Source organism: Grampus griseus (genome assembly GCF_964374135.1).
Source record: "Grampus griseus genome assembly, chromosome: Y".
NCBI lineage: Eukaryota > Metazoa > Chordata > Mammalia > Artiodactyla > Delphinidae > Grampus > Grampus griseus.
In genome coordinates this window covers 6,884,789-6,900,337 of record NC_139016.1, presented here as the reverse complement: position 1 = coordinate 6,900,337, position 15,549 = coordinate 6,884,789, and the positions used below count along the sequence as shown (strand labels likewise).

The 15,549-nt window shown below is 51.0% G+C and overlaps 1 protein-coding gene across 2 annotated transcripts in view; it reads right to left on the bottom strand.

Moving 5' to 3' along the window:
* Positions 1-15,549, bottom strand: part of LOC309817719 (F-box-like/WD repeat-containing protein TBL1X) — a 229,857-nt gene that overhangs the window by 21,473 nt on the left and 192,835 nt on the right. For both annotated transcript variants that reach the window (XM_082646983.1, XM_082646984.1), the window contains exons 5-6: positions 4,084-4,229; positions 602-851 (exon numbers count right to left, since the gene is read on the bottom strand). In XM_082646983.1, coding sequence (XP_082503109.1) covers positions 602-851; positions 4,084-4,229 — 396 coding nt within the window. The remainder of the gene's footprint in view (positions 1-601; positions 852-4,083; positions 4,230-15,549) is intronic.

Below are 15,549 nucleotides of genomic sequence, written 5' to 3'. Positions count from 1 at the left end.
TTCAAAGGAGGAAGCACACACACGCACGCACACACTCACGCGCATGCACACACGCACACGCACGTGCGCAGTGCGCACACACACTCTGAGCTCAGACCCTGAAGCCGTCTCCGAGTTGATACGCCGCGTGTCAAAGTGCCGGCAGGCTCCCTGGGTAAAGGTTCATGCTCTCTGACTCGTCTGCCGGACGCTTCAGGGCCATTACCTAACAGGGACCCTGCTGCAACCACCAAATAAGACGGCACTTGCTGTCTGTGCCGGGTGCCCTGTCAGTGACCGTGAGCTCCGAGTGTCAGGTCAGAGTTCGTCCGCGAGGCCGGAGGACGGCGCAGGGGCCTCCTTTTTGTGCCCGACAGCAATCACAGGTGGAACAAATGAGTCCTCAGAGTAGCACAACCTCCTAAAGCTGAGAGAATGCTGCGTCCAAGGATCTCAGTGAGAACCGAGCGCGAAGCCCTCCTGGCCACAGAACAAGCCAGCCCTAGACGCTGCCGCATACACACCGCCCAGCAGGCAGGTCTGGAAGGGGTCTGCAGGACTTGCCCAGACTCAGACGAGGGAGAAGCTGCCGGAGCGCGAAGCTCTGGAGCCCCGCACTCACTTATCGCATGCGCTCCGTTCTCTTCCCCGTTCACCGTGGCCTCGCCGTTCTTTGGTGGGTTCTGCTGGGAAACGGCCGCCGGGGCCGTCGGGGCCGCCGGGGCCGCCGCCGCCGCCGTGGCCGCCACGCTGGCCTGCTGCTGCGCCAGCTTCTCCCGGAAGGCCTGCTGCCGCGTCTGCACCACGTCGGGCATCACCGCGTCAATCAGGGACAGCGACTCTATCGGGCGGCCGTCGAACACCGTGCCGTCCTGCGGACAGAGCCCAGGCACAGATGTCAGCTCCCAGCGAGACGGGTGCGCGTCGGGGACAGACACGCAGGATCCCGGGAGCCGCGGGGCCGCCGAGCAGGCGGGGCCGGACCGGGCGTCCTGAGCCAGGGCAAGGGATCCCAGAGCGCGCAGGCGGGTAGGGGCCGGCAAGAGCGAGCGTCCATGGAGGGCCCGGTGTGCCTGCTGCTGCCAGAGGGCACCCAGCACTCGGTAAATACCAACCTGCATCCGGATACTTCCTGTCATGACAACAGGGCTACCCCTGACGCGCTGTCCTCAACAGGGGGGCGATTCTACCCCCTCGGGGGACATGTGGTCAAGTCTGGAGGCATTTCTGGTTGTCATGACTGTGGAGGTGCTCCTGGCGTCTAGCGGGTGGAGACCAGGGACGCTACTCCACACCCCCCAGGGCCCAGGACGGCCCTGGAGCAAGGAATGATCTGGCCCCCAAGTGTCAAGAGTGCCGAGGGTGGGAAACCCCGCCCAGGCGCTCTGACAGGTGTGGAACTGCTCCCCTTTGATAGGACAGACGTCTCTTCGGAGACCGCAGGCCCAAATCAGACATTCCCGCACTGCTCACGATATGATTCCTAATGCATCTGTCCGTCTGATGTACTAAAACACACACGTCTGCTACCATCTGAAATGACTTCCTGGGATCAGCGCACAGACTAACACGGCCACGATATTCTAACAACAGCATTGTTTAGTTACAATTCCTGTTTTCCGAACTTCCCTGCAGTCTCTGGCTTCCATAGATAATGAAAACATTTCCATACACACTTAGCAACACAGGAGGGAGTTCTTTCCTTAGAAAGCGCTCCAGATATCACTCACACGAAACTCAGAGCCTCTCAGTGTGTCTACGGGACGTGCAAACACGTTTTAGCCTGTTTTCTCATAAATCAGGAAGAACTGAAGGACCTAAGTTTCAGCAACACAGCGTGTGAATGAAACATCACCCCAGCTGACTACAGGTTACTATACAATACTTGAAAATCAGGGAAACAATATAAAATAACAGAGAACACGGGGAAAAGGAGCCAGTCACCTCACAGCTGCCCGGGTTCCAGCCATGGAGGGGCCAGTGCTGACCAACTGGTCAGCTGGCTTCTACGTCACCTTCCTTCTTCGTATATTCAAGCCCCAAGTGGATGATGATTTTGCAAAAGGCTGTAACTGCCCAGGGTGACAAAAAACCTTCTAGTTTAAGCTCTAAAAGCACACTGTCTCACTTTTAACTACCCGAAACCTAAGTGACAAATGAGATGACCTTTCGTTCTCCTCTGGACACACTGGACTTTGAATTGCCGAGAGAGAGAGGTATGGGGGCCTCTCCACGGATGAAAGACGTAGAAACTGGGGCAGGGGGCCGCAGGGGCAGGGGGAAGGGAAATCCAATCTCACTCAGCATCACACAATCTGAGAGCCGGTGGGGCCTCTGGGGTCCTGTAACCCTATCCCCACACTTGTTTGTTTTGTGGAAAGAGAGACGCGACGGGGCCTCAAGTTGCTGGTGGAAGATCCCAGGCACCCAATGTAAGACAAGGAAAGAGGAGACTGCCCGTTGTTAGGCAAGAAAGAGCACAGGGTAGGCAGACACTCAGGTGTTTTTAAGGATGTGGGGTTTTGGAAAACAGCAGAGGAATACACGTGACAGAACACAAGACACATTCCTTCCGTAGTTTTAAAAGCTGAAGAGAAAGTGGAGTTAAATGCTATGCATGAGACAGGCTTGTGAGGCAGACGCAAGAGGCAAGAGATATGAGGACATATGTATATGTATAACTGATTCGCTTTGTTACACAGCAGAAACTAACACACCATTGTAAAGCAATTATACTCCAATAAAGATGTTAAGAAAAGAAAAAAAAAAGACAGGCTTGTAAGGGTGAGAGCAGTTCAGAGGGAGAGGGGATGGAGGAAACTGGAAGGGTTCAGGAAGATCTTGGGCCCGAGGGTGGTGTGACCCGGGAAGGGGACACTTGGTGGTAAAGAGGGGCATGTGGGCAGTGGACGGCGTCAGCTGTGCAGGATGGACCGTGACAGGAGACGGGAAGTTGGGGCAGAGCAGCGTGCCAGACCGAGGTGGGAGAAACGAGGGCAGAAAGAAGGAGAGACGGCGGGAAGTGCGGTGAAAGTAAGAGGGGCTCAGACCGAGATGCAAGGGAGGCCTCGGACATCACAGGAGGCCCCGGGCATCTTCACAGTACGATCCCAAGAGCAAAATAGAACAGGGGAGACGGGCACTGTTTTCAACCAAAAGAGCCCATTTAAAAATTGGTATGAAGTTGGCCCAAGGACTCATCGTGCCCCAATCTATAAAGAGGGAGGGAACACTGTGCCCCAATCTATAAAGAGGGAGGGGACACAAACAAATTGGAGTGACTTAAATTTATAATTATGGATACAACTGCCCCCTTCCTCTGCAGCTCTTCAACGGGTAACAAGACCATCCCTTGGAATCCTCTCGAACACAACAGTCCTCATCTGTCCTCCGTGGTCTCTGGCTGTGCCCTCTGTCGGGTCCACACGAAGCACAGATTCTAGGCAAATGTTTCCCAGGATCCCTCTTCGACTGAACTGCTCAAAATATTCCAGGGGGGGTGGGCGTTTTCTGTGCACGTGCAAGGCCCACACCTGTCCTGAAGCACCCCTGACCCTTGAACAACACAGGTCTGAACTGGCAAGGTCCACTATACGTGGATTTTTTTTTTCCCCAACACATTTACTACTACGTTTACCATCCGCGGCTGGTAGAATCCGCGGATGTGGAATCTGCGGATACAGGAGGGCCAACTGTGGGACCCGAGCACTACGGGTTTTGGTACCTGCGGCAGGTCGTGGAACCAATCCCCGGTGCATACCCAGGGATGAGCGTATAAAGCAGCTGCGGATCTGCTGCGTGTTTTTCCCATTTGGCAACGTAGTGTGACGTCAGTCCACAGCTGGCGATGTGCGCATGGATATGGAAAACGACACAACCACCTAAAGGGCCTCGGAAGATTGCTCCTTGGGTACAACAGAAGCGCCACCCCCCACTGAAGAAAGTATTTACCGCAAAGAGAGAAGGAACCCTAACCGACCGCGAGAGATGGCGGGGAACCGTGTGCTAAGGTGACGCGTCTTCCCAGCGCGCGCGCGATCCAGGGTGTGCGCGCGCACGATGCAGCGTGCGCGTGGCCTGGGCCCGCCCCGGGGGTGCACGTACCTCGTTGATGCTGATCTCGGCCTCCACATACTGCAGGCCCTTCTGCAGGATGGAGATGAGGGCAGCCGGCGGCACGAGAGTCCCATTGATGTTGGACTGGCTTATGTGGCTCTCGATACCGAACGTGAACGCCGAGTGCGAAAAACCTGCAGCAAGACAGGGAGGCCAGCGTTCCGTGAAGCCTGGACCAAGGGCGGAAGGCACAGCCACTGAGACCTAGAAGGCGGCACCGCTGATGTCAACGCGCTTAACAGCGGAAGGGACGTGGCCGGAGGATGCCCGGCCTGCGATGTGGGGTGTCGCGGGCAGGATCCGGCAGCGAGAGGGAGAGACGCAGAGCAAGGCAGGCCTCTGACTTGCGCGGGACGGGAAACAGCTGTAAAGGTAGAGCCCTTTCCGCGTTTTAAAAGCCAAACAGGCCCGTGTCGGCCCGGGTTCAAGGTTTCTGTAACAGCAGTCAGACCGCGGGGCTCTCGGCCTGGCTTGCAGGGCTCCTCCCAGAAGTTCAGGCTCACGTCTGCCTGAACCCTCCCTGCAGTGCTCACGGCACATGAATCTCACCACCAACTACCCGAAGAAAAAGAGGTCGGTCCGGACTCAGTGGTGTGGCCTTGGGTCCTTTTACCGAAACACTGGGCGATCCCCTTGGCTAAGAGGTGCTGGGTTTCCCCCTTCCTCCCCTAGCACCCCTCAGCAAGTGCCTCCGTAGGAAGCCGCTGACAACACTGGGCAAGTGAGAGGGGCTCGCAGGTAAGGTGTGGATGGAGCTGCCTGGAGGCAAACGTCGGGAGCAAAGTCAGGACGGTGACTGCAGGTCGCAAACAATGCCTGTTTCAATAAAGAAGGGCACGGGGCAGGGCAGGGGGAGCTGCGGGGCCATGGGGGACAGGGCTGCGGGTCCGAGGCACAGGCTGCCTTTTGCTCTGTCAGACCCTCACCTGTGTGGGCCCCGGGCAGCCCACTCCCAAGGTGTCTCCGCCACGAGCGCCCTCCCATCACCCCTGGCTCATCCTACGTGCTGGCGGGTGGCTGGCGGGGGTCTCCCCGCCGCTCGAGCCACACTCACATTCATCAACCCCGCGGGCCCCCCGCCCTCCATCAGAGTCAACATCCTCAGTGCTTCTGCCTTTCGTTACCAAAACACAACCAGCCTCTGCAATGAACAAAACGCTCAGCAGATGGGAAGGTTCCCTCAGGCGAGAAGAGCTCTGTCTGCATCTGCGTCCCTTTCTCTCTCCAATCCCTGTTGCTCAGCCCACCTGCCGCTCATGGCCTCATTATTAAGAATATATAAAACAGACACTTGATACTTATTTCAGGAGTAGCACCGTAGCTGCTATTAACTTGTGTACATTTCTTTATGCACTGTAACCCCCTAAATTAGACTGTACAGGACAGCACCTCAGAGGCTCTCCCCGCACAGAGTCCCTCTGCTCTTACTCTCTGAAGGACATGAACAAACGCCCTTTGCAGTCAGCCTTCCCTTCTCCCTCTAACTTGTTTTCTCTCTCACTGCCCTCCGTTCCCCTACCCACTCCTGCCAGAACAGAACCACCCACCCCTGTGTTAACCAATGACTCTATCCCCCCGAGTCTCTGCCACCCTGTGGACGGTCTTAATCTCTAAGCTTTTATCACTCATTTTCCGGCAAGGGGTAGACTAGAAAAATCTGAGGTCAATGGATGGAGCAGGACCGAGTGGGTTCTTGGCCGGACTCCCCATCGCATGGGCTCATCCCTATATACTCTGGGCCACAATGGCTTCTCTCTCATAAGAATTCTTCCTAGGTGACAGCCCCGTCCACCTGGCTCCTACCATCTCTTCCATTCGTGTCTCCACCAGCTGATGGGACAGGACACTGGACTGAGAGCCATTTGTTATCCTCCTGGTATCTTCACAAGGTCTAGTGCAGGACTACGCCCGCCGCGGCAGTAATAAAATAACACCCGCCAGCCATTACACGGTATACACTCTCTCAGTCAGGCATTGCTCCAAGGATTTCCTCCTAATTCCGTAACCCTCTGCAGTCATTCCCTCGTTCTCTTTTCTCCCTTTTACGGATCAGGTCCTGAGATCTCCCAAGGGTAACTGACAGACCCCAGTCACTAGCTCCAAACTCAGGCAGTAGGACACCAATTGCAGCCCACCACACAACTCCACCTAGAAACTTCTACAGAGTGTTCCACCAGAGCACAGCTTTGACTGTGACCAGGGCTCCTGACAAATACATCTCAGTGACTGATGGAGCAGCTGTGGGAGAAAAGTCAAGCTTTTGGTGTATGTCTTAGTCCGTTACAGCTGCTATAACTGAACACCACACACTGGGTGGTGTCAGCAGCAGACATTTATTTCTCACAGTTCCGGAGGCTGAAGTCCAAGATCAAGGTACTGGCAAATTCAGTGTCTGGTGAGAACCCACTTCCTGGTCCACAGATGACTGTCTTTCCCCTGTAACCTCACAAGGTGGAAGGAGCAAGAGCGCTCCATGCGGCCTCTTAGAAGGGCACCAATCCCATTCACAAGGGCCCCATCCCCATGACCTAATCACCTCCTAAAGTCTCTGCCTCCAAATATCACACTGGGGATTATGCTTCAGCATATGTATTTGTGTGTCTGTGTGTGTGTGTGTGTGTGTGTGTGTGTGTGTGTGTGTGTGTTCGGAAGGGAAATACAAAATTCAGTCTACAGAAGTATTATTTCATTCATCTGCTCACCCACTCATTTATTCCCTCAAGTAACACAGGGCCATAAAAATGCTACTTTTTTTTGAATTTTTATTGATTTTTTAATACAGCAGGTTCTTATTAGTTATCCATTTTATACATATTAGTGTATCCGTGTCAGTCCCAATCTCCTAATTAATCACACCACCACCCCTGCCACTTTCCCCCCTTGAGGTCCATACATTTGTTCTCTACATCTGTGTCTCTATTTCTGCCATGCAAACCGGTTCATCTGTACCATTTTCTAGGTTCCACATATATGTGTTAATAATATAGGATATTTGTTAGCAATGCTACTTAAGTCACATGAAACACAGCAGATTCTGACTACCTTACCACCTTTAATCAACCTGGGCACTTTGTGTCCATTATCTCCATCTTCAGAGCAGCTGTTCAGAGTTGGTGTTTCTGTTTTACACATGAGAAGGACACATGCTGGAGAAATAAGATAACCTGTCCAAGGTCCATACATGTGATGAGAGGCTGAACTAGAATTTCAACTCTAGACTACGTGACTCCAAGGTTCACCTTTTTAACCTTACTTACTCTAAGACCCACGGGCACAGGAACCAAAATTCTTCAATTCTCCAGGTGGATGCCAAGTCCATTCCTAGCTGGACCACCAGCAGCCACAGATACAGTGCAGGCAACTTGAAAAGAACTGGGTGCAAACCCACTTCTGAGCCAAGACTTGAATACGTCCTTGGTTGCTCTCTTTATCTGGGTTGGGTGTATAGTTTGGTTGCATAACTTTCTTATCTCTCCCCGTGATACTGCTCTTCCAAGTAGATTCCATTTCTAGAACATGTTGATGACGATACTCAGTGAAGGACAGCTGAAAGAAGGGGATGGAGCACTGAAGACGAATGGGTGTGTGTGTGTGTGTGAGTCTGAGGCTTCTGCAAAGAGGAGGGCTGAAAGCCATCTGCTAGAAGGAATGTCCCTCCACTAAAGCAAAATGATGACTAAGGAGGATAAAGCTCTATAAGGGAACCATGACCTTGAACACTTGGGTCCGCTATTGGAGATGACAGTACATCATGACTGGAAGCTAGGTTATCTTCAAACCCTTGCTGTAATGTTCCATGTCACTGCTGAAGAGAGTCCTCCTATCTGTTTAAATTTACATTAGCTGCATTTCTTTGGACAGATCTATGTGTGGCCTCCAAATCAATGGTTGCTTTCAGTCCATTTGTTTTTGAGACTTTCTTCTTGATTTCTGGCCAACCAGATTTCATCAAGGCAAGTGGGAGGGCCAGGCAGACAAAGTGTCAGGAGTCCTGGGTTCCGTCCTCGCTCAGCCACACAGGACCTGAGGGTCTGGGCCAGGCCACTTCACTGGGCTGGGCCTCCGTTTCCTCTACTACCACGCGGGGCTAAGGAGTACCTCAAGGAGCTGAAGGGAGAATCAGAGGCAAGAGCAGCAGGAACACAGAGACTTTTTCTAGTTTAAATTTATTTTTAATCGAAGTCTAGCTGATTTACAATGCTGTGTTAATTTGTGCTGTACAGCAAAGTGGTTCCATTATACATACACACATTCTTTTTCATATTCTCTCCCATTATGGTTTATCACAAGATTTTTAAAAAAAATTTTATTGATAGTTGACTTACAATGTTGTGTTAGTTTCTTCTGTACAGCAAAGTGACTCAGTTATGCATGTATATATTCCTTTCCATTGTGATCTGTCACAGAACATTAAATAGAGTTCCCTGTGCTATACCTTGTTGCTTATCCATTCTACATATAATAGTTTGCATCTCCTAATCCCAAATTCCCACTCAATCCCTTCCCCACCCTCCACCTTGGCAACCACAAGTCTGTTCTCTATGTCTGTGAGTCTGTTTGTTTTGTAGATGGGTTCATTTGTGTCATATTTTAGATTCCACATAGAAGTGATATCATATGGTATTTGTCTTTCTCTGTCTGACTCACTTCATTTAGTATAATCAACTCTAGGTCCATCCATGTTGCTGCAAATGGCATTACTTCATTCTTTTTTATGGCTGGGTAGTAAGTAATCCATCGTATATATGTACCACATCTTCTTTAGCCCATTCATCTGTCGATGGACATTTACATGGTTTCCACAGATGCTTTTTTTTTTTTTTTTTTTTTGCGGTACGCGGGTGTCTCACTGTTGTGGCCTCTCCCATTGCGGAGCACAGGCTCCGGACGCGCAGGCTCAGCGGCCATGGCTCACGGGCCCAGCCGCTCCGCGGCACGTGGGATCTTCCCGGACCGGGGCACGAACCCGTGTCCCCCACATCGGCAGGCGGACTCTGAACCACTGCGCCACCAGGGAAGCCCCCGCAGATGCTTTTTAATCTAGATAGAAGATCATGAACTAGTGGAAACATCCCTTTTCCATGTTGCCTTGTCCATGCAATGAGGACAACTGATGTCGTTAGGGTACTTCCCGGTTCTGGAATTCATTCACCGTGGAACAGGGGGACGTCCTCAGCCTCTGTCGGGGAGGCCTGCTTGAGCACTTCCTCTTAGGTCACGGTTACTGCCCTGTGCCAAGGTGCCGTGTAATGCGCCACCTTGGAAGACCGGCATCTCCAGGAAGGATGCCCCTGTGTTGGGGGTGGCCAGCCTCCATATGCCACCAGCAGCGCACCACCCCTCCCAACGAGGCTCCAGGGCTAATGAGCATATTCGTTTTCAGTCTGCCAGTGCTATGACTTGTGTGCCTTACGCCTCCTCAGCTGTCCCCCAGCTTTCAGTGCATCCCTTCTTCTCCCCAACAAGACACTGGGAGGAACAGAGAACCGGATGTCAGTGACAGAGGTGGAAATGCTCAGAGCTGCTCAATGGCAGGTGTGGAAGTTGGTAAACAGGGGCAGAATGCAGAGCTGGGTGGCACCTTGATGAAAGATTCCTGGGACGGCTCAGTGTGCGCGTCCTTGCTGTCCACTGCGCGGGTGGCCTGGAGCGGTCACTGAAGCCCACAGACTTGCCTCCTGCTAAGCAAGAGGCATCCCCGATGAATCTCTCCTCAGGAAGGTTTCTCAGCTGTGGCATGACTGACATTTGGGCCAAACCATTCTTCGTTGGGCCGGGGAGCTGGAAGGGGCTGTCCTGTGCACTGTAGATGTTTAGCAGCATCCGGGGCGCTGTCCTGTGCACTGTAGATGTTTAGTCCTGTGCACTGTAGATGTTTAGCAGCATCCGGGGCGCTGTCCTGTGCACTGTAGATGTTTAGCAGCATCCCTGGTCTCTACAAACCATCCTTCGCTGGGCCGGGGAGCTGGAAGGGGCTGTCCTGTGCACTGTAGATGTTTAATCCTGTGCACTGTAGATGTTTAGCAGCATCCCTGGGCTCTACACGGTAGATTTTTTTTTTTTTGGCTGCACCGTGCTGTATGCAGGATCTTAGTTCCCCAACCAGGGGACGGAACCTGCAGCCACGGAGGTGAAAGTGCCGATTCCTGACCACTGGACCGCCAGGGAAGTCCCTCTACACACTAGATGCTAGTAGCAAGCCTCCTCTCGGCCATGACAACCAAAAAGGTCTACAGATGTTGCCTAACTCACCCTAACCATGGCAGAGGAAGCACACCCCCCAAAAGGACACAATCCACAGGTCTCGTCTACTCACACTTCTGCTGCGTTTATAAACACCGCGGGTGGACTGCTGCCGTCGAAAAGCGCGTGACAGAATTCAGATAACACACGGTAACGGCGGATAACCAGACAAAGTGAAGATACTTCCGAGGAGAAAAAAGGGTATCATCATGAAAAACTGGGAAAGGTTCAACACAAGCACTACGTTTTTTATAAAGCACAGTAAGACCTTCAAGAGTAACTAATCTGAAAAGATACCTGCACCCCGGTGTTCACTGCAGCACTATTCACAACAGCCAAGGCATGGAAGCAACCTAACTGTCCATCAGTAGATGAATGGATAAAGAAGATGCAGTGTGGACACAATGAGACACACTACTCAGCCATAAAAACTGAAATGATGCCATTGGTAGCAACACGGATGGCCCTAGAGATGATCACGCTAAGGAAGTAAATCAGACAGAGACAAATACCATATGATATCACTTGTGTGTGGAATCTAAAAAAACAGTACAAATGAACCTATTTACAAAACAGAAAGAGACTCACAGACAGAGAAAACAAACTTATGGCTACCAAAGGGGAAGATGGGGAGGGCTAAATTAGGAGTATGGGACTAACAGATACACACTACTATACATCACACAGATAACCAACAAGGATTTGCTGTAGAGCACAGGGAACTATAGTCAATACCTTGTAATAAATTATAATGGAATCGAATTTTTAAAAAGAATATAGATATATACATATCTATGTAGATATATATACATCTCTCTACACATATCAAATCACTTTGCTGTATACCTGAAACGAACACAATATTGTAAATCAACTATACTTCAATAAAAACAGTAAATTAAAAAAAAAGATCTTGAAGAGTAAAATCCTTCCCATTTAGGGTGAAAGGTGCTACCATCTCATGAGAGAGGAAAACAGCAGGTGAGGGAAGGTGCTTCATCCAACTAGGCAATAAAAACAGATTTAAAACAAACTGAGTACATGCTTTGTTTAATGCAAAACCACTAAGCCATACCTCTTTCAGAAATGGCTTCCCAAACCATTCGAGTCGTGCAGTGAACCATCCTGCCCCATTAACGCTGGCCTGATTCATCAGCAAAACCTGCTAAATGATCACTCACGGCCCTTAGACACACTGCTTATTCGGCAGAGAAAAGCAGACGCGGAATCCTTAGGCAGCTGTGCCGTTGGTTCTGCATCTTCAGCTAGAACAAATACCAAGGGCACCGATTTGAGGCACTAAAACGCAGAATCTTTATAAAGTACTTAATGGACTTTATACTTGGAATACTGACAGCTGTCCAAGGCCAATGGGCACGATACGAAAATTACTTAGATCAGGGATAGGCAAGCTGAGGCCCACGCTGCCTGTGCCTAGAAATAAAGTTTGACTGGAACACAGCCACGCACATGAGTTGATATATTGCCTACGGCTCCTTTCACACTATGATGGCAGAGCTGAGTAGCTACAACAGAGCTAGTACGGCCAACAAAGCCAAAGACATTTACCATCTACTCCTTCATAGGAAAAGCGTGCCAACTTGATTACTGTATATATACATATAGATAGACAGATACACACACACACACACACACACGTAGATATATGTATGTATACATATAGATAGACACACACACACACACGTAGATATATGCATGTATACACATATGTGTACACACACACGGACCACACAAAAGCAGATGTCATGGCCTCCCATATGTGCTCGTTCATTTCTTTCTGCTGCGGACTGAATGTCTGTCTCCCCCAAATTCATATGTTGACACCCACCCTCCTAAGGTGATGGTATTAGGTGGCGGGGCCTCGGGAGGCGGTGAGGTCATGAGGGCAGAGTCCTCAGGAATGGGATTGGTCCTTATATCAACACGAGCAGAAACTCCCACAGTTATCTCTGTAGGAGTAAATATAACTTTCTTCCCAGAGCACTTTGCGGGGCTGTCAGGGGGTCCCACCGAACCTGCCGGCGCCCAGGACTTCTCAGCCTCCAGACGGCGAGAAACAAGCGTGTGTGTTTATGTGCCACTCAGTCTGCAGTGCTTTGTTACAGCGGCCCAAAGGCACTAAGACTCTCCTCCTGCTCTGTCTGATTGACAGTGGCAACGACGGCAGCAGCCTAGCACCGACATTTACTCCGCGCTTCCTTTGTGTCCGGCAGCAGCATTCAGGCTTTCCAGGTGCTATGTGATGGGACACAGAACTACCACAGTAACCTGGCTGATGCCCCACAAGGAACCTAGGACTTACTCTCCTTCTCAAAAGCAGTGAGGAGCCTGCAGGCCTGGGAATAGCCCTCGAGGCCTCTGATTCCCTGTGTTGTTTTTTTTTTTTTTTTAAATTTTATTTATTTATTTATTTTTGGCTGTGTTGGGTCTTCGTTTCTGTGCGAGGGCTTTCTCTAGTTGTGGTGAGCGGGGGCCACTCTTCATCGCGGTGCGTGGGCCTCTCACTGTCACGGAGCACAGGCTCCAGACGCGCAGGCTCAGTAGTTGTGGCTCACAGGCCTAGTTGCTCCGCGGCATGTGGGATCCTCCCAGACCAGGGCTCGAACCCGTGTCCACTGCACAGGCAGGCAGATTCTCAACCACTGCACCACCTGTTTTGAGCCTGGCCTTATCTCACTGCTTCTCCAGGCTGCTTTTGCTAGAAGCACACACCTGCCTTCCTGCAGGATGGCTCTGCTTGTACTCTGCTCTCTTGGTCCAGAACAGTGGTTCGTGCTTTTCAAGCGAGGGCCATTCCATCTGCCAGAGGAAGGTGCTGGGCAGTATCTGGAAACATCTTTGCTCATCGCCAGGGGCTGTGTATGTGTGTGCTGTCGGCTAGTAGGTAGAGACCAGGAGGCTGCTAAACACCTACCATGCACAGGACAGCTCTCCAAGCCAAAGAGTGATCCAGCCTCGAAGCCAGTGGGGTCAGGCTGAGCGACCCTGCCGCTCAATTCCCTCTCCCTTACTGCTGAGACCTCCCGGTCCCCAGGCCTGCGGCCGCGCATCCCTGCTCTTTGTCCTCGCGCTAGGGGACGGCCGCTCTCTGCTCCCAGCTCCCGCGGCAGCCTCCCCGTTCCTCCATCTTGCCGTGGTGCAGCGCGCAGCACCCTCTTTATCCCCATTTGTCTCCTAGCTCCTGAGAAGGCTGACGACGCTCCCTGAGGGCAGGAAGCCCATCGGGATTCACAGGCAACACAGAGCGCCTTCCTCAGTACAGCAGCTGGGGCTGCAGATGGACTGGTAGAATGGCTGAGAGACACCGGGGACGCTGATGTAGACGAAGGGGGCGAGAAACAATAAAACTGAGTCCTCGTTGTTTTCAGAATGAAAGACTAGGAAGAAGTACAAGAATGAAGGATGTAGGTGCAACGGCATAACAGAGGGAAAACAGCTTTTATTTTTTTATAACATCTTTATTGGAGTATAATTGCTTTACAACAGTGTGTTAGTTTCTGCTGTATAACAAAGTGAATCAGCTATACATATACATATGTCCCCGTATCTCCTCCCTCTTGCGTCTCCCTCCCACCCTCCCTATCCCACCCCTCTAGGTGGCCACAAAGCAATGAGCTGATCTCCCTGTGCCATGCGGCTGCTTCCCACTAGCTATCTATTTTACATTTGGTAGTGTATAGATGTCCATGCCACTCTCTCACTTCGTCCCAGCTTACCCTTCCCCGGCCCTGTGCCCTCAAGTCCATTCTCTACGTCTTTATTCCTGTCCTGCCCCTGGGTTCTTCAGAACCATGTTTTTTTTCTAGATTCCATATATACGTGTTAGCATACGGTATTTGTATTTCTCTTTCTGACTTACTTCACTCTGTATGACACTCTCTAGGCCCATCCACCTCACTACAAATAACTCAGTTTCGGGAAAGCAGCTTTTAGATGAAGATGTCATACAAGCAACAGTCTTAAAACACCAAAGAGGGCTCTTGGCCATATGTCTATTCCAGAATTAAAAACCCATCACGTTATTTGAGAATAATAATAGTTAATCATAAAAGTAATGATATTAAGTGCTTATTATGTGTAACAGCCCTTTTCATGAATTAGGTTAGCGAGTTGGCAACAACCTATGATTCAGTCTTAATAAATCCCTATTACAGATGGGGAAATTGAGTCACAGAGCAGTTAAAAGTGATTTCCCCGAGGGCACACAGCTAGCAAGTGGCCATCTGATCTCTGAGTCCATTCTCTTAACCCACACACCAGACACTACTAAAAGTTGTTTAGAAACCTCTGAATGATTCAAAATGGTATCCTTTTTAAAAAGAGGAAGAAAATCATCTCTTCAGTTAATACCATTTATATTTCAAATTTCAACGAAATAAGTTGCAAACAAGGCCTACGTTGCAGAAACTAGACAGAATGCTTTCCAGGTTAAAGAGGCAAACAAAGATGAAGTGTATGAAAAAACTATATTGGGAACAAGAGACAGCAAAGTCAGATGCAGTGGTGCAGGAGTTTGCTACCGTTTCTTTACGCAGGTCTCTCACTGTTGCGGCCTCTCCCGTTGCGGAGCACAGGCTCCGGACGCACAGGCTCAGCGGCCATGGCTCACGGGCCCAGCTGCTCCGCGGCATGTGGGATCTTCCCGGACCGGGGCACGAACCCGTGTGCCCTGCATCGGCAGGCGGACTCTCAACCACTGCGTCACCAGGGAAGCCCTGGTACTGTTTCTTTTTGTTCACAGAGAGAACACACTTCACCCATGTGCTCCGAGGCCCGGGCCTGCCCTCACTTGCTTCCCTGGCTTCCTTTTTTGACCAACAAACAGGTGGAATTAGGCGATCTCCGAGGTCCCTTTCAATTCTAAAATTCTAGGCAGAGGAAAAAATGACCTTATCGTCCCAATCAAACCCACGGGATTTTAATTTATGGAGGTGAGTGAGTGATGACACGGAGAGATGAAGGCCATGGAAAGAAGAAGCCATTCCTTACAACTCCAGTGGGAAGCGGCCACGCCAGGCCACCAGGGCCACAAGAAACCTTATCACATGCAGAGACCAGACGCCAAGAAACAGAGAGAGGAACCGGGACCACGGCTTTATGAACATAACAGAGGGTGGGGAGCTTGGTGGGGGTGCCCCCTACTGGTCAGGAAGTGAAAGCACACATGTGAGAGTCTGCATGGGGGGACTG